This window comes from Arvicanthis niloticus, chromosome 10 (genome assembly GCF_011762505.2).
Source record: "Arvicanthis niloticus isolate mArvNil1 chromosome 10, mArvNil1.pat.X, whole genome shotgun sequence".
Classification (NCBI taxonomy): domain Eukaryota; kingdom Metazoa; phylum Chordata; class Mammalia; order Rodentia; family Muridae; genus Arvicanthis; species Arvicanthis niloticus.
The window spans coordinates 25,160,902-25,187,568 of NC_047667.1; the positions used below are offsets into that span (position 1 = coordinate 25,160,902).

The window sequence follows — 26,667 nt, forward strand, 5'->3', positions numbered from 1 at the left end:
CAGCATCACCTCTGGTAGATGCAAAGAGGCTAAATCATTGCCTGGCCCAGCTGGCTCCAGACCATGCCTGTGCCCTTTGCAGACCAGTCAGCACTAGAAGAGAGAGGACAGGGGAGGAAGCAATCAGAGCTCTGGTCTCTCACTGTAATCCTGCTTCTCTGGACTATGAACCTGTTACTCAGGCCAGAGAAGATGCTCGGAGTGTCTTGTCTAGCCTCCAGGACTGACTTATCCAGGAGAGAACCTTGCTGTATCTCGGCACAGCATGGCGATGGGGGCTTTGGCTGGTGCAGCCCCAAACTCTCCAATCTTGCCCCAAACCCAAGTTTTGAAAGGGGGCTGCTCCTGACCTGAATTCAAAAGCACTTTCTCGGGGGGGGGGCATGGCTGTAGTTTTGGCCGACCTTAGGGGACCCATGAGAACCGTCCATGCTGATCAGAGTTCCTAATTACCAATTATAAACAGATTGCTTTTGCTATAATCTTTCAAAGCAATCCTGAGTCAAAGTATGACGTTCACAGAGTGAGCTGTAACTGATTAAGACAGAGCATGCATGTGTCAGGGATGAGCCCACTCATGAGAACGAGCAGGAGGGCGAGGCTGGTTCACAGAGAACTGGAGGAAGAGGGATAATGACAGCGGAGAAAGGACACAATAGGACAAGTGGCAAATAAACAGCTTATGGGCAAGAAAGCTTACTCTGGGGGCTATGTCTCTACATAGCCCATCTCTATAGGACCCAGTAGTGAGAACGAAACACGGGAATGCCCCTCAAGGCAGTGGTTTCCAAAGGAGCAACAAAAGGAGTTTTTGCCCATCAAGGGACATTTGCAATGTCTAGAACCGTGGAGTAGAGGAACAGACGCATGTACCAGTACACATGTACACATGGTACGGGACATCCCAGTACACATGTACACATATAAACATGTAAACATGGTACAGGACAGCCATAGGGATCTGACCTCACTGTCAGTTAAGGCTGATATTGAAAGACCCTGCCTTAGACAGTTAAATAACTTATAAAATATTCCATTGTAGGTCTGGCCAGATGGCTCAGTGGGTAGGGGTGCCTGCTGCCAGGCCTGATGCCCCAAGTCAGATGTCCAGGACCCCACACGGTGAAAGGAGAGAATCAGTTCCCACAAGTTGTCCTCTGGCCTCTACACTAATACAATAGCACACTCACCCTCTTCTAATAACTAACTAAACAAACAAACAAATAATCCAATAACTAACTAGCTAACTCACTAAGCAAACAAACAAAATAATCAATGTTAAAAATTAGTAAGATTCCACCTTGACATTACAATGGTCTTGCACCATGCTTCTCAGTTCTGGATGTTTTTTCCTAACAGCCGTAGGAGATTTCGCCTCCTACAGGGACACTGTGAGTTACTCTCCAGACTGCCACCCATTCAGTCCAGAATGCCACCTTCTCAGCTCCAGAGCAGCCAACCCTACACCATCATAGGACACTCCAGGCCTCTGCCACATTCCTGGGGTTCAGGTTGCCACCCAGCGTCCTCCACAGGCTGGAAGCTAAGCCTCTGGCAGCCAGGGTATTTGTCTTTTTATAGGGTGCAGAATGTCCTGCTGATACTTGCAACCAGTGGCCCACTCTGCTTTACCATCTGGGGAAGCTGGGCCTCCAGCAGGGCTCTGCTCTGGCCTTGCTTTCAGAGGTTCCAAACCAGGTTGTTCTAGAACAATCTAGAGATCTAGTGACCAGGTTACTTGGCTGGGTCACCCACTCTGAGGAACAGAGGGACCTTCAACATTAAGCTCTTAATGTTGATGTACAAGAGAGTGCCCTATAAGGAACAGTGAAAATAAAACAGATTCCTGGCCTTTGCCCCACCCCAGAGCTTACCCTCTCTCCATGGTAAGGGCTCAGGTCCCTTTCTGGACACTCAGTTCCCTGCCCAATCTGTCTCCCTCCCACCAGCACACCAGATGGGCTGAACAATAAAGCCTTGGGAGAGTCCCTGGTATGTGCCACACTCTGCGACCTTTCGGGAACATTAGGGGAAACTAAAGAGCTTTCAAGTCAGACAAGCCTGCACTGTTGTTAGCATGTCTCTGAACTGTCTCCATTGCCCCTCCTGTGAGCAAGGGCTGGTACCTCCCCTTTCAGAGCTGTTAGGTCTCTGTGAAGTGACCTCACACACAGCCTGGCACATAGGTATTATGCAATGTGTTCATTCCTTCCCTCTTCTGCCCTTCCAGAAGTGATAGCTCATAGCCAAAGTCATACTGTGCCCAGGCCTGCAGGGACAATGTACAATTATGGACTGGATCCAACAAATGCAGGTGGATAACTCTCCCTCTCCACTGCAGCACAGTGGTTGAGACTGTGGGGTCCCTACTTAGACTCTCCGGACACATGTTTCAGCTCTGCCACTTGGCTGTGGGATTCTAGAAAGGAGTTCATCCCCTCTCTTCTTTGGCTTTTACTCATGTGCAGTAAGAGGGCGCTCACTCTGTGTGTGTGTGTGTGTGTGTGTGTGTGTGTGTGTGTGTGTGTGTGTGTGTGTGTGTGTGTCTAGAACAGGTCCTGGCATGTGAGTGCTGCTTAACCGTTGTTATTCTCTTTATCACCCAAGTCAGTCCTGTCCCCAGCCCTTCTAGGTTAGGTCTTTCCCCACTTCCCCTCCTGTCACTCAGCCCTGTCTCCATAGCTACATGGTCTCGACATGTTTCCCCACTTGACCTAAAGAAGCTAGTGTGGATTAGAATGAAGACCCCTCCCCCCAGCTAGACTGACACAAGTGACCCATCCAGGTCAGGGCTGTTTGAGCAAGGGTTCATCCGGATAAATATAGCAACTTCCATCATTTCTCAACTGGTCTTTGTCCATAGCCTCCAGAATAAGGGGTCAGGGAGATTCCAGGACCAGATATTAGTGGACAGGGCAGCTGAGCAGCAGCCCAGCAGGCTGGCTCACCAGAGAACTGTTGGCAAAGGACAGGGGGAGGCAAGAGCCCAGGCCCTCAGAAGAAATTCTCTTTGCCTCTCTTCTTCCTTGTGGGGGGGGGGTGTTTAGCAAGAATATATCTTGCTTCTCTCATATAGGAAACAGGAAATATGGTGACTTCATCAGGACCCAGCCCCAGTTCACACTGTTTCGTTTCCCTGTGAGCTCAGGGAACCTCCATTTGAGTTCTGAAGCCACTCCATGTCCCCTGGCCCCTGAGCCAGGAGTACAGAAAGCACTTGTTCTTGATGATTGTGACCCCCTGACCTGTTCTGAGTTGTGCCTTTTCCAGTGCTAAGGTCACAGAAGTCATGGACATTTTGTAGTTTTATTGGGGCAAGAACCAGAGCAAAACTGAATGGACCCCACTTTCTGGGGCCTTTAGACCTTTGCCATTGTGAACCCCACCCTATGGACCTCTCATCCTGGGGTGAATCTCGAGCTGTAAGAGACAAATGCATGGTACCATGCCACAGACTTCTCCAACAATAAGTAGGCCACCCCTGATGTCTACTCCCAGAAGCAAGAAAGTGGGTGAAGCCAAGAATCAGGCAGCCATTACTATTATAGAAATGTCTTGTGTTGTCCCCATCAGGCCTGCCCCCAAGTACCTGCTTGGAGAACCCAGGTAGAAAGAAATGTGTGGGGACTCCCAGCTGTCCCCTGCTGCACCCTCAGCCTAAGTTCTACCTGGCACTAAATTCTTGTGAAATGATTTCTTTGGCCTCCCTGAAGCAAACAGGCCCCAGCGAGTGAACCCTGTGAGTCTAGCACCTCTGGCTCCTGTGAGCTCTGTGTTTGTGCAGATCCTATGTCTGCTACCTGAGGAAGGAGCCCTCCACACCTCTTACATCTTAGCATCTCTCTGGAAGCTCCACTGGAGTTCTTTCAGAGAACTCTGTCAGCTCCAGAGCCCTTCAAGAGGGACACAGAAAACCCTCAGACAGGAGTGCAGACCAGACCATGGTGCTTCAGGTAGAAGCAAGAGAAGGAGAGATGGGGACAGCTGGCCCTGTGGCCCACACAGGCAGACTATACTGGGCAAGTCCATTTGCAGAGACGTCTGGCTGGCTGCCATCATCTTCCCTCAAAGCCCCAGGCATGCATGGGTGGGAGTCACTGGGTGACGAAGATAGAGGCAGTGCAAATGACGTGCATCCAGCCCAGGACGTTGGGAATGCCTGGCTCTAGCAAAACATGGCACAGATGTAAGGCCTGTGCTCAGATTTACACAGCAAGTGCAGCCCCGAAAGCTCCATTAGAGGCCTCTCTTGCCATTGGTCCCTGGTGATGAAGGCCTTTTTAGGTGGAGACATCTGGGTTTCTAGCTTCCTAGTCTTCCCAAGAGCTTAGAAAGGCAAAGAGTCTGACCCAGAATCAAAGATTATCTTTCCTAGTCTGTTTGTTGCTTATAACTTCCAATCTGCTCTGCTGTGTGATGTCACTTCACTTGTGCCACATGAGTCTTGCTGTGTGCTTGAAAATCCACAGTTGACATCTGCTTGTACTTAGAAGCTGAGCATTGTGGGCTTTTCAAAAGCTTCCTCAAAGCCTATTGATCTCATCCTGCCTCAGTGGTAGCAGCCATCTGCAGGCCCACTCGAGCCCATACTTTGTCTCTTAGGCAGAAGGTCCTGATACTGTCCAAAAACACACATAGCAGGCACCTTTCCAGATGCAGGTGACACCACAGGAAACTGAGCAAACAGTCCTATATTTACATCAGGGGATCGTAGTGAATATACACATAGCTGGCAAATTAAGTTTTGAAGTCTGCTAAAAAACAAAACAAAAAAAAAAAAAAAAAAAAAAAAAACAAAACCAAAGTGATGTCATCAGATAGGAGCTAGGAAGTAGGGATGGTCACCCAAAAGGGAATCAATCATAAGCTGGGGCCAGAAAGAAAGAAGACAATGAGCCCCAGGAGCAGCATTTCAGGAAGAGGGAACGGCAAGGGTCTAAGCCCTGAGCCCAAACTTCTTTCAACTAGGTATGGGGTCGGGGGTGCTAGCCCCAGCAGCCAGTACGAGTATGTAATTTCAAATCCTGCCTTTCCCAGTTCCTAAAACTCACTCTGAGAAGCCCTCTTATGAGGGACCCCTAGCATCTTACTCAACTCCTGTTCCTAATGGGCAATGTTCCCTCTCACCTGTTCTTGGGGCCAAAACCACTGGACCTCCTAAAGTCAGTACACAGAGGAAGATGACATGGCCCCTAGGAGGCTGCAATTCAGCAGAGGTACTGGAAAGCAAACACAGTCACAGGACACCCCAGGCAGATTCTCCTGGGATGCAGTCAGAGAAATCATACGACATAGGTAAGCGAAGGCTCAGAATCTAAGTTATACAGAGAAGCTGAAAATCATCCCGCTTGGCAGGCCAGGGTCCTGTGGGACAACAGTGAGGCCAGCAGTCAAGGTCAAAGGGGTCATTTTGTAAGGGACCACCTACTCTATGGTTTTACCTGATAAACTACATCGCTGTAGGAGTCGCTGAAGTGGCCAGGGTAGAGCAGGTCTAGGGGCGCAGGGAGCACGGAAGGGAGCAAGTGACTGCAGATCAGGGAGTGTGAGCAGACCAGGGAGTGTGAGCAGACCAGGGAGTGTGAGCAGATCAAGGAGTGTGAGCAGATCAGGGAGTGTGAGCTCCACAGACAGGAGCAGCTCCAATGGAGATGAAATGGATGAATCAGGCAGGAGCAACAGAAATGTCTGGATCCAGTGGGACCCAAGGCCAGAAAGACCCCTGCCTTGAGTAAATGAACACTATTGGCCAAGGCCAGGACTTAGAAGGAAGGCCGGTTCAAGGGGGAAGAGAGGTTCAGACTCAAACATGTTGAGTTCCTGATTGAATAGAACCATGCCCTAATGTGCCAGTCACTGATGTAGCCCCACCCAGCAGCTCTGTGAAGACCTAGAAAAGACCGTGGATGGCATGGTGGGAACAGAAAGACCCCTCCTCAAAGGCGTGTAGAAGACCTGTGACCCACTGAACTGTGGGACACTCCCCCTTTACAGGATGCCATTTAATTCTCAGGACAGCTCTTGGAGGTGTGGGGGTCAATTAGGTCAATTTTAAAAATTATTTATTTTATTTTACATGTATGAGTGTTTAACCTACATGTATATATGTGTGTACAGCGCCCACTGAGGCCAGAAGACGGCATTGGATCCCCTGGAACTGGAGTTATCATAAGCCACCATGTGGGTGCTAGGTACTGAACTGGGGTCCTCTGGAAGAACAGTCAGTGCTCTTAAGCACTGAATTAGCTCCGTTTTACCCACAAGGAAACTGAGGTTCCTGTAGTAAAGAAAGAGCCAGTGAGAATGTACACCATGTGTCTCCTGCCTTCCATGATTGACAGCAGGCTCTCCCACACACAGTGATGGAAATGCTTTGGAGAGACTATGACTTTGATTACAAGATGCCAGCCAGTCCGTGCCCAGGGGTTTAGTCTCAAGCTTAATAATAAATACCCAGGGAGTGAATAGCCCTTGTTCTCTGTGGGCCTCCAGAGAGGTGTGGGGCCACCACAATGTAACACTGATAACACTGCCCCTATGGAGCAAGAATGGAAATACCCCTGGTCCATGTCTATAGAGCAAGGGTCATGTTGTGTGTACACATGTTGTGTATACACATGTTGTGTGCACTCCAGGATTAGGTTACTGAGTGATAAACAGAGAGAGTTGGGTCTTGGAGCTGGTGAGCTATGAATCCCAACTGACTCCCACCTGAGGCCCACGGTCCCTACAAGCTTGCTCTGTGGCCAAGAGATAGACAGACAGACAGGAGCAGGTGCAGGCAGCTCTCTGGTATACGTGGCTAGCCGCCCAGCGTATGAGCGCCACAACTATTTTGAGTCCTGTTTTCCCTTCCCTCAACAAAACTTCTCCTGTCTGTCCCTTGGGGGTTGAATCAGCCTAAAAATTTACACACTGACTTAACTTCCCTCCCTCTGAGAGATGGGCCTGATTCTTGGATGCTTAACACAGAGAGAGAAGAGCACCCAGCTGATTGCTAGGAGACCCTCCACAACATCTTCATCCCATTCCCCTCAGTAGGAATGACATACAGACGGCCCCTGGCAGCTCTCTTGTGTAGAGGCAAGATTTGTCTCCCAATCCCCCTACCCTATGATGCTCAACGTGGGTCCTAGCAACAACCCTGTTAATGGAATGGAATGAAGGTGCCTTTCAATTGTAAACTATATTTTTGGAAGGAGAAAGCTTTGATATTACAAACTGAAGAGCAGTTGGGGACAAGATTTAAAAAAAAAAAAAAACAGGTCTAGCTCACATACACTTCTGTTTCTCCTTCCACTTCTTCCAAGTCATTTTTGGGGTGGCCAGGTTCCCCATCTGGCTGTGCCCACAATTGAGAAGCATGAATTGTTAATAAAAGGGGTCCTGGAGAGGCCCTCCCTAGTCCTGAGGTGCTCGACTGTGAACGGGTACTGGTGGATGGTGGTAATAGGGTTAGTGAGCTGTGGGTGGGTACAGACCCCTTCTTGCTAAAAACAACTTTCTATGCACCAGCACCAGTTAAACCACCTGCTGCAAGTGTACAGCCCTGACACTCTGTAGGAGGCTAGGACTGTGTGAGGAGCCTGGAGAACCAGGGCTATTGGATGCAGATGACTGCAAGAAAAGCCATTTCAGCCTGGAGCCCAGCCAGGAGGGAACTGTTTTCTCAGTTAGAAATAGCTCTTGCCTGGGCCCTGAGTAGGGAAAGGGTGACCTGGGTGACAGGCCCAGGGTGACCCAGAGGATCAGGCTACAGAGCAGGGTATGGAGGACTCAGCAAGGCCATCTTCAGGGTGAGGCTGAAACCTTGGCCCCTCACCAACAGGGCACCCTCTTAAACAGGGCACTCCATTTTCTCATCGCCCTGCCTGGATGTAGCTGCCTGGAGACAGCTGTAGTGGGTGTGAAAAGGGAGATGCCAGGGAAATAAACCAGAGCAAAGGACCCTGATTATCAAGAGAGGGTCATTTGGGGTGCTAAGTCCACCCTTCTTTCTATCGTTAGTCCATTGGGTGGCAGGAGAGGGGAATGTCCACACTGGAAGCCACCTGGGTTCTGTTTTAGTCGGGGGTTTCTATTGCTGTGAGGAAACACTGCCCCGCAAAGGGACTTGGAGAAGAAAGGGTTTCTCCTTCATCTTACAACTGTCAGGTCGCTCTCCACCACTGAAGTCAATGAAGGAGCTTAGAGTGGGATCCTGGAGCCAGGAAGCCATGGAGGAACACTGTTTCTTGGCTTGCTCCACCATGAGATCTTACACATCTCAGCCCCACCTGGTCACAGCTGGCGTCACCCACACTGGACTGGGTCCTCCCACATTCGTCAAGAAAATGCCTAATAAGACTGGCCAGACTGTCAGGCATTTTTTTAATTGAGAGTCCCTTCCCCCAGATGATTCTAGCTTGTGTCACATTGGCAGAAAACTAGCTAGCACAGGGTCATCCATTCATTCATCCAGATCAAGACCCTGGAAGCTGGGAAGCGGGGGGCGGGGGGGGAGAATGGCCAGCAATCCCACCCTGTTGTGGAGTTTATATTCTGGTGAGAAAAGAATTAAAGAACACAATAAAGGTTTATACATGGCACTTAAGCCAGATGTTAAGACAATGCGAAGCTTGGAAGAAGAGCTGAAAGGTTGGAAGTAATGTAAACTGACTTGGTTGCCAGGGAAGACCTCGTTAAGGAGACAGCTTATGGGTGAATTGTTAGAGAAAGTAGGGAGCTGTCAGGGAGGGGGAGCATCTAGGAGTGGCAGAAGATGGTGGCTGGAGGGCAGATCAAGGCTAGAGCAGAGGGTGCTGGGAGTGCGCAGGGGAGAGTGTGACCACGTTTGCCACCACCTGCTCCCCTCCAGGAGAAACTGGAGTACTTCTTCCTCATCGTCTTCTCCATTGAGGCCGCCATGAAGATTATAGCCTACGGCTTCCTATTCCATCAGGATGCTTACCTGCGCAGTGGCTGGAATGTTCTGGACTTCATCATTGTCTTTCTGGGGTAAGAGCTGGTGGGGAGCCAGAGTCACCTCCCTGAGGCTACCAGTAGCCCAGAGGCAAGATGAGACCTCAGTGCCGTGCTAACTATCCTGGAGTGTGGCCCTTGGTGGGAAATGACCCAGTGACCCCAATACCTGCCTGCAGGTCACAAACCGCATCACCACCCAGACACCATAAGTTCCCTCATCTTCCCCCTCCCACATGCAAGAGGACATGTGAGTGGCTCCAGTGGTCACCTTTGTCACTTGTACATTGCTTCCACAGACCTAGACTATATACACAAATAAGAACATATAGTAGCCTGTGGTAGTGAACTAGGATGGCCATCAGACTCTGCAGGCTGGAGGCTTACACAATGGGGATTTGTTGCAGGTGTCCAAAAGTTAAAGATCTAGTATCGGCAGGCCTGATGTCCCCAAGTCTCTCCCCTTGGCTGTACGTGGCCACCTTCTCACTGTGTCTTTATGTGGTCTGTCTATGAGCATGCACCCTTGTGTCTCTTTGTACATCCAAATTTCCCCTTAGAAAAAGCATACCCAGTAAATCAGATTACAGCCTACCTTGATAATCTCATTTTAATAGCCCTATGTCCAGGGTTACGTTCTGAGTTACTGGGTGTCAGAATTTCAGTAAATGAATTTTTGGTAGCCTACGATATTCTCATTTTATTAATCAATACCTAATTATAACAGCCGTATGTATTGGGGACTTACTATGTGTTTTACAAATAACATTCTTTGACATCTTCCATTTCCTCCATTCCATGGTTGGAGAGACTAAGATAAAGAGAAGTGAGCAATTTGCCCAATGTCACACAGTGACCAGGATGCAGATTGAAGCATCCTTGGCTCCAAAGGCGGCTCAGTTAACCATTAACTTCACTATCCTTCAGCCCAAATGACATCATTTATCTGCTGGTCCCTCAGTGCTCCTCTCACCACAGAAGGGAAAACGGAAAACTGAAGTATTCTCAGCATGGTCCTTGTGAGGTGCTCTGGTCAGAAACCATGCAGATGAATAGAGCATCAGAGAGCAGCATCATGGTTTCACAGAACGCCATTGTTCTGCAATGAACTTGGGGTCATTGGAGATGTTCCTAGAAGAGAGTTGAATGGGTTTCGAAGCTCTAAGGGGGGAGGAAGAGAATAGGAGGAGCACATCCAGTGTTAGGAGGAAGGCAGTCCTAGGGAGAGCTTAGCAGAGAATTCCCTCTGTCCTCCCACCACCCCAGCCCCCACCCCCTGTCCCCGCCTGGGTCGCCAAATGAGTGATGGGTCATCCTGCAGCTTCCCGTTATGCACTCGGACTTAGGGCCAGGGACTATGCCCATGGCTTGCTTGCATCTCAACCTGAAGCCTCCCTTTTGGCACCATTAGCACCATTCATCACCAACATCTCAAAGCTGAATTTGGCCTCAGAAACCTGGGATGAATAAATTCTTTAACACTGACAGCTGGGAGAACTACACTTGCTCCCTACTCTCTTGTTCTTTACATGGTGGGATACAAGGTCTCAGCGCACTGGGGCTCTGGCTCATCTGACCTCTGATCCCTCTTCTCTGCCTCTTTCTCCCTCCAGGGTCTTCACTGCGATTCTGGAACAAGTTAACATTATTCAAACCAACACGGCCCCCATGAGCAGCAAAGGAGCCGGCTTGGATGTGAAGGCCTTGCGAGCTTTCCGCGTGCTCAGACCCCTGCGGCTGGTGTCAGGGGTGCCCAGTGGGTGACAGTGTCTCTTCCCCCAAGCCCTCCTTTGCCCCTTCTGATGTGGGTGTCCAACTGTTTATAGAGGGAAGGCCATGAGACAATGAAGACAAATGACTCTTTCCCTTCCTTGCTGTTTGCCGCAGGCCTTCAGGTAGTCCTCAACTCCATCTTCCAGGCCATGCTCCCCCTGTTCCACATTGCCCTGCTAGTCCTCTTCATGGTCATCATCTATGCCATCATTGGGCTGGAGCTTTTCAAGGGCAAGATGCACAAGACTTGCTACTTCATCGGGACAGGTGAGCTATGTAGGGTGGTGGAGGGGTAGAGGTTCCAGTTCAACTCTGAATGGGGCCACCACAGCTAGTAAAGAAGCCCAGGGTCAAAGCCAGTTCCCTTGACACCAATACACCTTGGAAACATCTCCTGGACTCGTGAGAGTGGAAGTAAAGACAGCTCCACCCGGATCAGGGATGAGAGGCAGGCTTTGGCCTCAGCTTGCTCCACCCCACCTATACAATCCAGTATGTTCCAGGCTCCCTGGGTCAGGTGTGGATTGAAGCATAGGCCTGGGATGAGCCTGGATTTCTCTTCATACTTTCCTTGTGGCCATAGTTTACTTTGATCAGAACTGTCTCCTAAATCAGGCCTGTAGGGTATGTACCGAATGATGCGCAGAAGGGACACTCTGTGGGTGTCATAAGCAGCCCTCACTGGAGCCCACATAGAGTCCTAGGAGATCTTCCTAAAGTGGCAGTTCTTACCTTTCTGGCTTTAGGACCCCTTCACATCCTCACATGGCAACGAAGACACTGGGAGATCATAGTCTGTATAGGTCCGATAGTCATATGGAAACTGGACCAAAGATAACGACATCCATTCATTTCTAAGAGCAGCAATGACCTGCCGACATAACACAGGGGTGTATTTTTGTCAAAACGGTGGCATTCTCCAAAACAAGATCCCCTTAGTGAGAAGAATGGCACTGTGTGATGTTTTTGGTAAGGCTCTTCAATACCTGGCTTTAAACAAGTGGGCTGGAGCTCACACCTGCTCTGCAGGAGGCTGTTGCTACACCACATGTCATGTGACTGCTGGACAGCTCCACTCTCCATTGCGAGACTGGCAAGTCAAACGTCCAGTAACATCTTAGCATTGCTATGAAGACAGTTTTGAGGAGGCAGATGACTCAGAAGGCTTTCTGGCTCTTGCTCTGAGTCTTGCTACTTTATGGACGAATTCCTGGAAACTTCTGAGTGTGGCCTGCTCCAGGGTCTTCAATGTAGAGAGGATGACACAGACAGAGGTTGGGTTTACTGTCTGCCTCAGGCATGGGAGTGACCAGAGCAGCCCCTGTGCACACTGCCTCTTGGGGAGAGGCTGCTTGCTTCCCCAATCCCATGGGCAAGAGTCTGTCAATGCAGGGCCAAACCTAGCTTCTAAGAGTGGACTCTGACATGGCTTCAACAGGCAGCTTCCCAGTTCTTTCCCACAGGAGCCTCTGCCACAGTCCACACCCCGTACCTAACACTGGCATCTTTCGTTGCCCTGACTTTCCATATCCTATAACCAGCCCTGTTAGGCAGATGGCAGGGACCATCTAGCTTGAGCTCTGGGACAACTTTGAGGGTGCCGAGCCATTAATGATTGCTCAGCAGCAACATTTAAATGCTCCTCTCAGATCAGAGGCTCCAGCTTCAGAGAGCCAGGGACCCCAAGCTGACCATCACTGTCCGCCCCGCCCATCACCCACCGTTAGAGCTCTGACTGATATCATACGTGTGGTAAGGCAGGGGGCCACTGTGTTCCAAGGATAACCTCATCTCAGAAGACAGCAGGAGGCTGTAAAACATCCTAAGATAATAGTACTCGAGGGCATTATCCAAATTGGTAGATTTGCGTGGCTGGGGACATAGTGGGGTGGGCAAAGTGCTTATCATCCATGCCTGAGGACCTGAGTCTGGGTCCCCAGAACTAATGTCAAAAGCCTGGTGCAGAAGTAGCAAATGGTGGATCTATAACCCCAGTAGTGAGGGTGAAGACAGGCTTGCTGGCCAGCCAGCATAGCCAAACCAGTGATCTCTGTGTTCAGCCAGAGACACTGCCTGAAAAAATAAAGTGGAGGGCAACTGGAGAAGATACTTGATGGGGACCTTTGGCCTTTGCCTGTACAAGCAGTAGCACACACACACACACACACACACACACACACACACATGTGCATGCGCGCGCGCACACACACACACACACACACAGAGAGAGAGAGAGAGAGAGAGAGACAGAGACAGAGACACAGAGACACAGAGACACAGAGAGAGAGAGACAGAACGTTTTAGAGAAAATAAAGCCTTCTTGGGGGAACACAGAGAGGTGCTATCCAAAGCCTGATAGCAGCTTCCCTAGAAAGTGATCCTGGCACAGCTCAGCCCCATGGTGCTGGAAGAGCTCCACCATGACTCCGCAGACTAAGCCTCATGTCAAGAGCCCCTGTCCCCAGCCCACCCCCACTGGAAAATGACCCCTTCTTGTCTCAGAAGGTACAGACGCCCCTCTGGTTGTTCCTGCAGCATGAGTTGAGCCTCAAGGGACAGTTCATCTTCAGAGTAGTCCTTCCAACCTTGTTTTAGTTCTAAAACACAGCTGCTGCCACCTGTAGGTGCCGACTACCAGCCTCAGTCCTAGGTCCTTATTCATCTCTGTTGCTCTGTTCTTTCAAATGGTCCTTAATCAGCTTGTCTCCAGTCGCTGTCAGCTTGTCTAATGCTACATCCTTCTGCCTCCAGACATTGTGGCCACAGTAGAGAATGAGAAGCCGTCACCCTGTGCGAGAACTGGCTCTGGGCGCCCCTGTACCATCAACGGCAGTGAGTGCCGAGGAGGCTGGCCAGGACCCAACCACGGCATCACCCACTTCGACAACTTTGGCTTCTCTATGCTCACCGTGTACCAATGCATCTCCATGGAGGGATGGACTGATGTCCTGTACTGGGTGAGTCTGGGCTTCCAAAACACCCCTCTCTTCTAAAGGCTTAGTAGGGGGGCGGAAGAAAGGACTTGTAAACCCCCTGCCATTGCCTAGTATTTCCTGGGGCAAGATACATGGTGCTAGGTCTACAAGACCCAAGAAGGGGGTGAGGGATGGATACAAGGAGCTCCGTGAGTTCTAGCCTCAATGCCTGAATTTTCTCTAGAATTTCAGTGACTCTTTACTGGCATCCTGTGTCTCGGACACTTGAGGGATGAGGAGCCCTTTAGGTCTTTCTCTTTGCCATCGGGCAAGATGGCTTTCTTAGGTAAACATTATTATGTATCACTCTCCTCATCTCTAAAGATAATACCACTTACATCATAAAAGCTTACATTAGAGCTGGGGAGAAAACTAGCAGGATTGCTGTTATGAAATCACCATTGCAGAGGCTTTCTTATTAGAGCAAATTCTTTGTCAGGTATTTTTTTTTCTTAGCTCTATTGCATTTCTTATTTGATCCTCCAACAACAAACAGCATCAGTCCCATTTTACAGGTAAGGAAATCAAGGCTCAGGGAAGTCATCTAACTGTGCCCATGGATCTAATGAGCCACTGAGCCAAGAATTGAGCTCTCACCCATGTGACTCCAATCCAGAACTCTTCGAAAATAACGAGGTGCTGCTTAGGATGGGTGTGCGGGATTGTAAAACTGTCAGATGCTTTGCAAATATAAAGGATTAGTATGAACATTTCTCGAAGGCTCACATTAGGGAAGCAGATGATTAAACATGTCAAAGGAATGTCACACGTGCCATTTCAACTCTGCTACAAGTCTAGGAGGAGAGCACGTATCATATCTTTACTAGAGACTTGAGAGAGTACCCAGAGATGTCAGGACACTCTGCTAGGGTCACAGAGGATTGTCACTTTGAAAAGTTTTGGCTGTAAAGAAATGGACTGTAGATGGGGTCTGAGAGGCAGGTTAGAGAAGCCCTTGACAGGATGAACAATGGATTTGCCTAGCCTGGGCCAAGTGCACAGTCAACACTTTGACAGACCGAATGGCAGACAGGAATTATCCTTCAGGTTAGAGTACTCGACTCACACTTTTGTCTTGCACCAGGTCAACGATGCCATCGGGAATGAGTGGCCCTGGATCTACTTTGTCACCCTCATTCTGCTGGGCTCCTTCTTTATCCTCAACCTGGTGCTGGGTGTCCTGAGTGGGTAAGAAAAATGGCAGCTGGTGGGAGGGAGAAAGGAGCAGATTCCCGACCCTCTGCTCATCTCTCAGCCCTGCCAGGCCAGGCACACTTCTTCCTGTTTAGCTAGGGAGTCAGAAGATGCATTTTTCAAGCTTGCACATTGCTCTCTTCAAGCCTTCTTCCTCTTTGCTTCCTCCTTTCTCACAACATCTACACTTGTGTGTGAGCCTGAAAGCCCCAGACTCCAGCCCTGGGCGTGTGTCAGAAATGAGAGCAGTACTCTTTGCACCGGTTAAGTACCCCCACGAGGTGGACTACCTGTCTGAATACCCCAGAACTACTTACTGCTTAGTGGCTGTGAGACTCTGCCTAAGTCCCTAACCTCTCAGTGCCTCAGTGTTTTATCTGTCAAAAGTAGTTTCAGGACCTGTTTCCTACGGTTCTTGTGAACGTTAGATGAGTTTAAAATACTTAGAACAGGGTCTAGCACATACAAATCCTCACCGTTAATGAGTGCTGTTCTCAGCAGTGGCGCTGCTGGCATCCACTCCAACCACAGTAGCGGGGCTAGCTGTAGCCTCAGCTCCCTTCTGGATTGACATCATCCTATTCCAGAAGCTTCTCTCCAGACAGCCTGTAGACAGAACTCAGGAGTCTGTGAAGTCAGCTAGGGGAAACCCATCTTTACTTTCTATTGCATTAACTGAAATGTTTCGTTTAATAATGAATGCAGGCAGCTAACCACAGTGGCATTAGCAGTGCCTGTGGATTCTCTTAATGGAAGTGATGTCATATGTCTGTTGTTGCACCCTTCTTTGCATTCCTTACCAATTGCAAAATGGCAGTAGCCATTAGACCTGCAACAGGATCCTTGTACTAATGGAGAAGCAGCTGCATTCCTCTGTTGGAATTTGTTCTATGATCAGTTCCTTTCCCATTCCATGTTTTTATCTTGTGCACTTTGTGACATTATTCTGAGGAGCCATCTGTGGATAGACTTCATTGAACTACCCAAAACTCCATGCATAAAATGGTCGAGAATACACAGCTGGACACCACAAGCAGACACTTCCTGGGTTTGGGTCAGTACTAACAACTGACCTGGTGTCCTGTGCTGCTTGGTGTTGACCTTGTGTTGAGTTCTGCTTGGTGGCCTAGGGCTGCCCTCTTCTGGTCCCAGGATGCCTTTGCACCCTTCATGTCCTTTGATTCTAGTGACACCTCAGTTTCCCCTTGTACCCAAGAGGATTTTTTTCAGGGCTTAAGTCTGTAATCAGAAATCATTTTAGGATAATTTGAAAGCCCAGGAAACATGTCAAATTTGGAATAAAATATCAGAATGATGGAATGTCCTATCAATTCCTGACATCCAAAGAGATAAACCCAAGGAAACAATGAGAGGCTGAGAAGGAGCTAGGGTGCTTGGAGATGTGCCTGGAGATGGGACTGGGCAGAGTGAAGAGAGAGGGAAGACACTGAGGGTCCCTGGCCCATAGGCAGTGGCCCAGACCAGAAGAGGACACATCCAGATGCAGATGCGTCCCCTGTGCTAAGGAAGCTCAGTGGGCCCCGCCCCTTTTCCTCTTCTTCTCTACGTCCCTGGTTTTGTTTTAGAGAATTCACCAAGGAGAGAGAAAAGGCCAAATCCAGGGGAACCTTCCAAAAGCTCCGGGAGAAGCAGCAACTGGAGGAGGACCTTCGTGGTTACATGAGCTGGATCACACAGGGCGAGGTCATGGACGTGGACGACTTGAGAGAAGGTTGGGGCCCAGAGCTATGGCCAACACCCCTCTACCTGACATTGATCCACTCCTCCCAGTCACTCCCTGGAAATGGCAACCCCAACATAGCACCCAACAGCCTGGTGTCTTAGTTAGGATTACTATCGTGGTGGTGAAACACCATGACCAAAAACAACTTGGAGAGAAAAGAGTTTATTTCACCCACAGTTCCATGAGGCAGAAGTCATGGAGGGGTGTTGCTTACAGGCTTTCTTGCATACAGAACCCAGAACCACCACCAGTCCAGGGTTGGTCCCACCTGCAATGACCTGGGCCCTCCCACATGAGTCACCAATTAAGAAAATGCTCTACCAGCTTGCCGAGAGCCCAATCTTACAAAGGCATTTTCACCATTGGAGTTCCGTCCTTTCAGATGACTCTACCCTGTGTCAAGTTTACATAAAATTCACCAGACACCCAGAGACTCACTGAGAAGGAATAGTGCTTGCTTTCAGAGACCGATGACTTGTGTAAAGCCTTGGACCTCAAGGTGATAGAATCTAAGTGCGTCCTGTCTCTTTTCAAATCATCCTGTGGCCTACCCATGGTGGCCACAAGCCCTGTATGTGAGCCTCCCCAGTTCACAAGAATCTGGGCCATGGGAAATCACAGCAAGAGTCAGGCCCACCAAGAGCCCACAGTCATGGGTGTCCTATCCAGCAATGCCTAACCAAGCTTGTCTGTTCCCGAGGGACCCTGGAGGCTGCTGACTATAGCAGTGTCTGTCCTGTCCCCAGGCAAGCTGTCCTTGGATGAAGGTGGATCAGACACAGAGAGCTTGTATGAAATCGAGGGCTTGAACAAAATCATCCAATTCATGTGAGTACCTGAAATCCACTTTACTGTCCTCGTGGCACTTTCCTGAGCCCTTAGGAAGGCCTAACTGAGAAAACATGGCCAATTCTTGCTCTGAGAACTCAGCAGTGGCTAGATGCCCAGGGAATGTGCAATCAGAGAGGACCCTGAGTAGATGACCTATTTATACACCGTGCAAGGTAAAACAGGAGCCCTTGGAGACAGCAAGCACATTTGGCTATACCCTCTGAGGGGGTGGGAGCTTGCAGAAGGGAAGAAGCTTGCAGTGTGGGGTCACCTAAAGGAAGGAAGTGGCCCTAGCTAAGGAGTCAGTGGCAAGAGGACACTCCAAGTTCTTATCTTTGTTTTGGGAGGAAAGCTGTGTCCTTTTCCAAATTCATACATAATCACAACTTTTAGGATACAACAATAGAGAAAAACAGCAAGGAAAAGATGAAGGTTCCCCCTGTCCTTCAAAGAAGTAACCATGGTAACAGATGTGTATTCTACTAAGATCCTTTTTGCACTTTCATCTTTCACACACACACACACACACACACACACACACACACACATGTACACACACGTTCATACACACACCGCACATAGACACCATATATGTACACATTCACCCACACATTCACATACATACACACACAGCAGGATATTTTGTTTGTTTTGCTATTTATATAATAGGGTTATTCTTGTTAATTACTGTCACAATAAAGACTAAAACAGTGCCCAGTACATAGGAGACATTATTGAGGAATATTTGTTGAGTAAATGAATATATGCTGTCTTGTGACTTTTTTTCTTAAACTTTTCTTTTGAGGTCAATTTTCACACTTGAGTGTACACATGAAGACATACAACTTTACATTTATTTGTTTATTTATTTATTTATTTATTTATTTTATATGTATGGGTGCTATGTCTGCATGCATGTCTGTGTACCACATGCACACATAGTGCCCACAGAGTCCACAAGAGGGTATCAAATCCCCTGGAACTAGAATTACAGATGGTTCTGATATACCATGTGGGTGTTGGGAATTGAACTGGATTCTCTGGAAAAACAGACAGATTGCTTAAGTTCCAAGCCATTCCCCCAGACCCTTTCCCCAACACACACACACACACACACACACAGACGCACACAGACGCACACACACGCACGCACATGCACACACACACAGAGAGAGGGGGGAGAGAGAGAGAGAGAGAGAGAGAGAGAGAGAGAGAGAGAGAGAGAGAGAGAGAGAGATGCACTCACATGTTTACAACTTTGGCTATAAATCTATACCGTGGCCATCCCATGGCATAGATGCACCATTTTGTATTTAACCCATTTCTCCTGGTAGAGTATGCATCATTCCAGACAGATTCTAGAAGCAGAACTGCTGGGTCAAGGGCAGATGAGCCTGAACTTTAGTTAGTGCTGTGAGTCACACAAGGGCTGTGCTAACTATGGAAACACCTTTCTCACACACCCATCTGGAAATCCTCTTTGAGATCATAAACCTTCCTATAAAAATGGATAGAACTGGCACCACAGTGTTCTTTCATGGAAATTAAAATGCACGGAGCTCCCGGTCAATGTCATATCAAGTGCCACACTAAGTCTTTTGCTTGCGTTATCTCATTTAATTGCTCGGGAGATTAACATATCATCATTCTCATCTGAAAAGCAAAACTTGCCTAATAAGAAGCCAGGTTTAAATTAGCCCAGCTCCAAGGCCTGTGCCCTTCTTTTCTCTTGCATGCCCTGGAAGGAGAGTGAGCAGAAGAGATGCTGGGCTGGAGCATGGCTAAAAGTAACCAATGCCTGTTCCCATGTCTCCTGCAGTCGGCACTGGCGGCAGTGGAATCGTGTCTTCCGCTGGAAGTGCCATGACCTAGTGAAATCCAAGGTCTTCTATTGGCTGGTGATCCTGATTGTTGCCCTCAATACCCTGTCTATTGCCTCCGAGCACCACAACCAGCCACTCTGGCTGACCCATTTGCAAGGTGAGTCAGAGGGACTGAAACCAGGAATGAGCACTCAGGGCTTGAAGCTTAAACTTGTCATGGGTGCTGCAGGGTATGCAAAAGTCAATGAAACTGACATCGCCTTCTAGAAATTAAATACTACTGGTGCTAGACCATTGGCCCAACCCTCCCTTTTTTTTTTTTACAAGACTATAGAGACTTTAAAAGGAAAGATGACATGCCCACTTCTTTACCCTTGGCATAATTTTGACCTGGGGCAGTGCCGATGAAACATAAGGACAATTCTCAGTTGCTTCTTCAAACATCTAGGCAAAACATTCAATTATATATCATTGCACATAAGATGATCAAAAATTGAAAACTCCAAAGATCCTATTTCAAATCCTACTATGTATATACTAATTAATATATATACTAATTTTTCACCAACTATGCAGAGAGTGTACTACATGTAGAACGTAGAAAAAGAACTGTAAACAGAGTTAATTCATTGCTCGTTACCTTAAGGAGCCATAGGACAAGTCAGAAGTTAATTGTTTCCACCCCATCCAGGGAAGGCGATAAGAAAGGAAATCTAAGATGGTAAAAGAAAGGCTACCAGAAGAGATGGTGACATTCCAAACATCTAAAGGACACAGAGACAAAGCCCAGGTGCTCAAAGGTTTTCAGAGATTCCTGCAGAAGATGCAATGCATGCAAACACATGGAATAGTCTGGTGAATTAAGGGAGTGACAGAATTTCATATGTGATGGACAACAAGCACTATATGTGTTCATAGGGTTCCTTGTATACTGTCATGATGCATTAGGAGTTTAACCTTTGGGTACAGGGAAGCCAAAAAATATAAGCATAAACATTGTACGATATGAATGGCCAGCCTTGGTAGAAGATGAATGAGTCATCCTTCCGTGTATGTCCCACTATGTGCAGAGCTCTGGACTATGATCAAGAACCAGTTAAGAAGAAGATCCAGTTTCCATAGCTAGGTACCCTTCCCACTGCAAATACCCAAGTGGCATGAGTCATAATAATGTTTCAAGTAATGATACATTGGTGACTTTTCTCCTTGCTATGACAAATACCTAACAAGCAACTCCAGGAAGGAAGAGCTTGTCCTGGTTCACCCCTTAAGAAGTGATCCACTTAAGAAGGAAAGGCATAGAGGCAGGAGCAGGAGGTGGATAGTCACATTGTGTTTACAGTCAGAAAGCAAGAATGGAGAGGAAGTGGAGCCATAAACTCCATGGCCCACCCCCAATAACCTACAGACTTCCTCCAGTGAAGCTCTGTCTCTTAAATATTTGACAACTTTCCAAAACAGCACCACCAGATGAGGACCTTATTGAATTATTATTCAAACACATGAACCTTTGGGGAAACATTGCACACTCAAAATGTAATAGATAACAAAAAGGTTTCTGGGTGGCAATGGCAGGGAGCTCATGAATTCACTTGCAGAGACATTTCATACCTAGATCTGAACCCCTAGAGGTGGTAACTGAGCTCTTTATGGCTATGTAGGGACCATAGACAGCACACTGGCCTTGCATAAGGTGGGGAAGGAACAAAAGCAAGCACACCTGCTTGGAGCCAGGGCCCAGAAATGCTACCTCCGTGTAAGGGGTCTAAAATCTCATTGTGCATTGGACAGGGAAGGAGTTTGGAAGTTCTTTCTGCAGGGGCTCCTGGGAAAAAGGAAACATGTCACAAATAAGAAATTAAACTCCAGCCTATGTCCTGTATAGGTGTGGGGTCCAATGTGCAGTACTGTTCACACTGCAAGGATAGTGAACTGCCAAGGACTAGCTTAAAAGGGGGGTTACTAAGAGAAGGGGTGTTTGAGAGCAGTGAAAAGAACAACTTGAAGTCAAACCATGGGTATAAGCTGACAGCCTGTGTTTTGGTAGAGACAGCTTTCTCTGGAGATCTCCAGACAGCTCCTCCAGCTAACTTAGCTCTCCTAGACCAAGGCCCAGTCTTTTATTTGCATATCAATCCAGTCATTTACTCGAGGTTCCCTTTTGCTTATCCCATGAATCAGCATTTCATAAGCTCAACCCCTTGGTTCCTAGAAAGAGACACATTTTTTTTAACGTTGCAAATGAGTTCAGAGATTTGCCTGCCTTTGTAAGCACAGACAATAAATTATCTGGGTGGGATCCCATTCTGATATTATCATTTCCACCACACCTGGGCCCAAACTATCTCTTTCCCAGGCTGACCTTGAACTCAGGAATCTGCCTACCTTTGTATCTTTCTGACAAGCTGGCTCATAGTGCAGCTGCCTCTGCCTTCCCAAGTCTGTGAAGCCCCTCATATAATTCATATTGTATCCTTATATTTTGCATAGTTGAGAAATTAGATTTTTTTTTGAACTCATGTTTTCAGACTTCTTTCCCACAGCTTTAAGGGCTGTCCTGAAGGTCATGGTGTTTACCAGTGTTTTTGCTCCTGGACTCATGTTGTTCCTAGTTATCCTGGAGTCTTTGACTTTGACAGAGAGAACATTCCCCAGTAACCTTGTCAGAGAGAATATTTCCTAAAGGAGGAACATGAAATAATATGTATTACAAACAAGCCTTATACCCAGCAAGTGTCAACATTTGTGGAGGCCCACACTGTGTTGGCTCTGTTCCATGGCAAGAACCATGTCATGACACCCCCTTCCATGAACACACAGGACTCAGCAATGAATTGATAAGACAGAACCATAAAAAACAAACAGGACAAATGAGAACCCAAGGGAACCCAAGAGAAGCAAACACAAGTAGTCTTTTTTGAATGTCCTCATGCCAAGGCATATGAATCCCTGAGGGAAAGATCATCTCCAATGATGAACTCCCAGGGCAAGAGAGGATACAAATCAAATAAGGAGCAGGGTTACTCTGAGGAAGAGCCATCAGTCTAATGAACTCGAGTGAGCTGAGCAGGAACATGGCCCAATGAGACACCACAAAAGAGATTAAGTTTAAAATGAATGAGCTAAAGATTAAAGTTTGGAAGAGCGGGAGACAAAGCTGCCATGATGATGCACGCATGCACCTATTCAATCTCTCATTCATTGCATGCAGCCAGTCTTCTTGAGAAGCCCTTGAATGTGCTACACAATCATGCAGTGTTAGTAAACATGTGTGAGAATGGAATTCTACCCACCAAGGGGTGAATTTGGGGTTCCTAGACTGGGCAAACAAATAGATAGTGGAGCCACTACTTTCTCTTTTTTTTAATTGGATATTTTATTTATTTACATCTCAGATGTCATCCTCTTTCCCCATTTCCCCTTCCTAGAACCCCCTATCCCATCACCCCTCCTCCTTCTTGCTTTTATGCCATTTTAATTACATGCATGTATTAAGGTCAGTTCTAGGTTGAGATGCAAATAGTCAAGGAACAAGCAATACAATAAACACAAATAGTCAAAGAACAAGCAATGCATTAAACACAATTCCTTGAACACTCCCATGATCATTGTTTCTAATAAGGGCTTATCAGAATGACCAAAGTATCTGAGCCAACTTCCCTGTCCTAGCCCAAAGTCATTTTCATGTCTGAAGCCTACTTCCTTGTACTAGCCTTGAATTTAGATTCCTGTCTGAAATTACTTCTTTGTTCTAGCCTAAGATTTAGATTCCTACCTGAAATTACTTTTTTGTTCTAGCCTAATGTCAGACTCCTGCTTGAAGCCTACTTCCTTGTCCTTGGCCAATGTCATATTCCTGCCAAGCAGCCCATTTCCTTGTCTTTGGCCCATGTCAGATTCTTGCCAAGCAGAGCCTCCACTTTTTAAGATGGCAAAGATAGTCATTTACCAGGTAGTTTTGGCAGGTGTGGGCTGACAAGATCCACCCTTGTGGTGCTGGACATATTGAGTTGGAGACCTTCGAGAGGTTCTAATAGTGGTGTCAAAGAAGCTGATGGAAAAATGGATCTGGGTCACAATAGAAACGTTGTATGTCTATTAAAGAGTTAAAGATTGGGGTCACTGACAAGAGCAGCATTGGATCTGTCATCAGAGAGCATCACCAGATGGTCAAGGGGTAGTGCAAGGCTCAAGTCTAGCATTCAGTGTCTTGATAAAGAATGTAGTGCAGAGGGAATTAGGAGAATATAGGAAGGCTGGGAATTCCCTGAGAATGTGGTGTCATGGAAGCCAAGATTTTGGTGGGGAGAGAGTATTTGAAAGAGCAAGAAGATGATAAGCAGAATTGTGGGGAAAACAAATACTTGAGAGTTTGTATCTGCTGGATTTGGCATCATGGAATTTACCCTAGAGGGAGCTGGACAAACAAACAGGAAGAGACCATTTGAAAGGAAGAGGTAAAATAGCAAAGACAAAAGATGCTGCTAGTGGATGTCCCAGAGAGGCCTGGGATGAGCTCACAAGAACATGTTGGTTTTAGTGCAGCCCACCCTCTACCGGGAAAAGACACTATGTTTAATAGGAAGAGCAGACCTTCATGAACTTACACTACCTTCTTCCTGCTAAATGTGGTATGGATTAGCCTGATGGAAATACAGATTATTATGATGAGCAAAATTCAACAGGTTTTTCCCAGGGCTATTATTGTTGTCAATGGATGGATGGATAGATAGGTAGGTAGGTAGGTAGGTAGATAGATAGATAGATAGATAGATAGATAGATAGATAGATAGATAGATAAATAGACAGACAGACAGACAGAGGAACAACTCTAGTCTTTCCTTCCATCATATGGCTTCTGGGGATCAAACTCAAGTCATCAGGCTTAGCAGCAAACACCCTTACCCATTGAACCATGTTGCTGACCCTTTTCTGTATCTTGAAATTTAAAAAGACAGTGTTTTGGAAAGGTGGGGAGTGTACTGGTAGAGGCTCATCTCTGGCAGAGGCTTGGAGGAGGAAGAGGGAAGGAAGCAATTCTCATGTCCTGTTACCCTCTGCAGATGTCGCCAACCGAGTGCTGCTGGCCCTCTTCACCATCGAAATGCTCATGAAGATGTACGGGCTGGGCCTGCGCCAGTACTTCATGTCCATCTTCAACCGCTTCGACTGCTTCGTGGTGTGCAGCGGTGTCCTGGAGATCCTGCTGGTGGAGTCAGGAGCCATGTCGCCGCTGGGCATCTCTGTGCTCCGCTGTATCCGCCTCCTGAGGCTCTTCAAGATCACCAAGTGAGTGCAGGCCATTGGGCCCTCAAAGGTCTGATGTCACAGGGGCTGACAGAGTCAGGATGGCCCAGGCCTCCATTTTCTCTTTCAATGACTGCCTTCTGGGGAAGAGAAATCCCACCCACTCTGCTTGCTGCTCATTTCCCCTTGCAGAAGGGATGGAATCAAGAGGGAATGAGGAGATGAGGGAGGAGGGAAAAGAGGGACTTCATTTGTGCCTCTTCCCCTCTGTGGGGGTTTGTGAAGACCCCAGTAGGTGCTTGAAACTCTAAGCAGTGTTTCAAATACACCATGCCTTTTTCTAAACTATTAGCACCAATACAAAATTACAACAATTATACTAGCTTATAATAGTTTATGTGACTATGGTCTCTCTCTCTGAGAATATATCACAGTATTGCATGTATAGGCTATAATGCTGTCCTCCACCAACTCCAAGCAACTGAAATTATAAATGGAGGGGTTCTACTGTGTTCTCAAGTTATGTGCCCAGCTTTGGCATGAACACAGGTCTTTTACTCTTACCACGTGTTAAGGATGAGGACGGACATTCATCTTCAACCCTGCTAAGGAGTGTGGGATGGGAACTAAGGCAGATGTTCAGCATGCACTGTGAAGCCAGTGATGCAGACTCACGAAGCTATTTTCTGTTATGTCCCGTCTTGAGCCGTTGCCTCCAGCCCTCCTCAGCACCCTCAAGAAGGCTCTGCCCACTCCCGACCTTGTGGCTCCTCTTTCTCAGGTACTGGACATCACTGAGCAACCTGGTGGCCTCACTGCTCAACTCCATCCGCTCCATCGCTTCCCTCTTGCTGCTGCTCTTTCTTTTCATTGTCATCTTTGCCCTGCTGGGCATGCAGCTCTTTGGAGGCAGATATGACTTTGAAGACACAGAAGTACGACGGAGCAACTTTGACAACTTCCCCCAGGCCCTCATCAGTGTCTTCCAGGTAGGCATTCTATCTGTGAAGCCCTCGTTATGGGAGGTTCCTGAATCCTGCTTCAGTATCTGGGAAAACATCACCTCTGCCAGGAAGCCATCTCTGACCTGTTGGTTGAACTCCCATCACCTGTACTTTGGACTAGTATAATACTATAGTATTTTTTCCCTGGAGCTGTGCCCTGTGATACCTAGCCTGTCTGGTTTCTTTTGGTCTCTGGTGCCTGGCAGAATGTTAGAGCAGCTGATAAGATACTTGAGGTAGACCAGGAGTCAGACATGTGCTGCTCACATCTCTAAGGCAAAGTCAGACAAGGTGAATACTCCCTCTGCAAGCCGGGAAAGCCGAAGGCATCTGAGACCCACACTAGAGGCATGGGGCTACCTGCTTACCAGAAGCCTACTCAAGGGGTCATGGCTGTGATTTGAGAGTGACCTTCAGAGCCACAGGCTCTCAGAGGACCTTCCTTAGTGTGGAGCATGGAAATGTTCCCTTTTATGTCACCAGTATCTCACAAGTCACCGCCCCTCCCCTATGCCATACTACAGGGGTGTTAGAGAACAATGAATCAGTCCGGTGGATGGCTTCATCCTGCTGTTCTTCCATTCACTATCTCACTGGCTAGTCAGGGGCGATGCTTTACAAGGGACTTGGCATTGGTACTATTTTTGAAGGGCAGGATAACAGAGGCCTGTCTGAGTGCAGTCCACTTTAGCCTGGGGATTAAGAACATAGTGGTGGCCCCATGATTAAACTCCTTGGAGAGGCTTGATAAGACTTTTCCAACCATTCTAGGCAGCCCTTCAATCTGTGCTCTTTTCCCAAGCCCACTCACTCCTCCCCCAAGCCCACTCACACCTTGATAACATGGTAGCTCACTGAAAGAGGAGCCAGGAGGACAGCAGGGAGTGGTCACCTGGACCGTGGGGACAGGAAGAGTTGACAGGTAACAATGGTCCCCTGGATAATGCATCCTCTCATATTATGCTCTCTCTACCTAGGTCCTGACAGGTGAAGACTGGAACTCTGTGATGTACAATGGGATCATGGCGTACGGAGGCCCGTCCTACCCTGGCATTCTCGTGTGCATTTATTTCATCATCCTTTTCGTCTGTGGCAACTGTATCCCCTTTGGGCTG

At 47.8% G+C, this 26,667-nt stretch overlaps 1 protein-coding gene across 2 annotated transcripts in view; it reads left to right on the forward strand.

Moving 5' to 3' along the window:
• Cacna1s (calcium voltage-gated channel subunit alpha1 S) overlaps nt 1–26,667 on the forward strand; it is a 66,562-nt gene that overhangs the window by 6,928 nt on the left and 32,967 nt on the right. For both annotated transcript variants that reach the window (XM_076941266.1, XM_034512989.2), the window contains exons 3-13: nt 8,858–8,997; nt 10,575–10,717; nt 10,849–11,001; nt 13,486–13,691; nt 14,794–14,897; nt 16,490–16,635; nt 17,394–17,475; nt 19,298–19,458; nt 24,365–24,590; nt 25,330–25,537; nt 26,530–26,650. In XM_076941266.1, the coding sequence (XP_076797381.1) occupies nt 8,858–8,997; nt 10,575–10,717; nt 10,849–11,001; nt 13,486–13,691; nt 14,794–14,897; nt 16,490–16,635; nt 17,394–17,475; nt 19,298–19,458; nt 24,365–24,590; nt 25,330–25,537; nt 26,530–26,650 (1,690 nt within the window). The remainder of the gene's footprint in view (nt 1–8,857; nt 8,998–10,574; nt 10,718–10,848; nt 11,002–13,485; nt 13,692–14,793; nt 14,898–16,489; nt 16,636–17,393; nt 17,476–19,297; nt 19,459–24,364; nt 24,591–25,329; nt 25,538–26,529; nt 26,651–26,667) is intronic.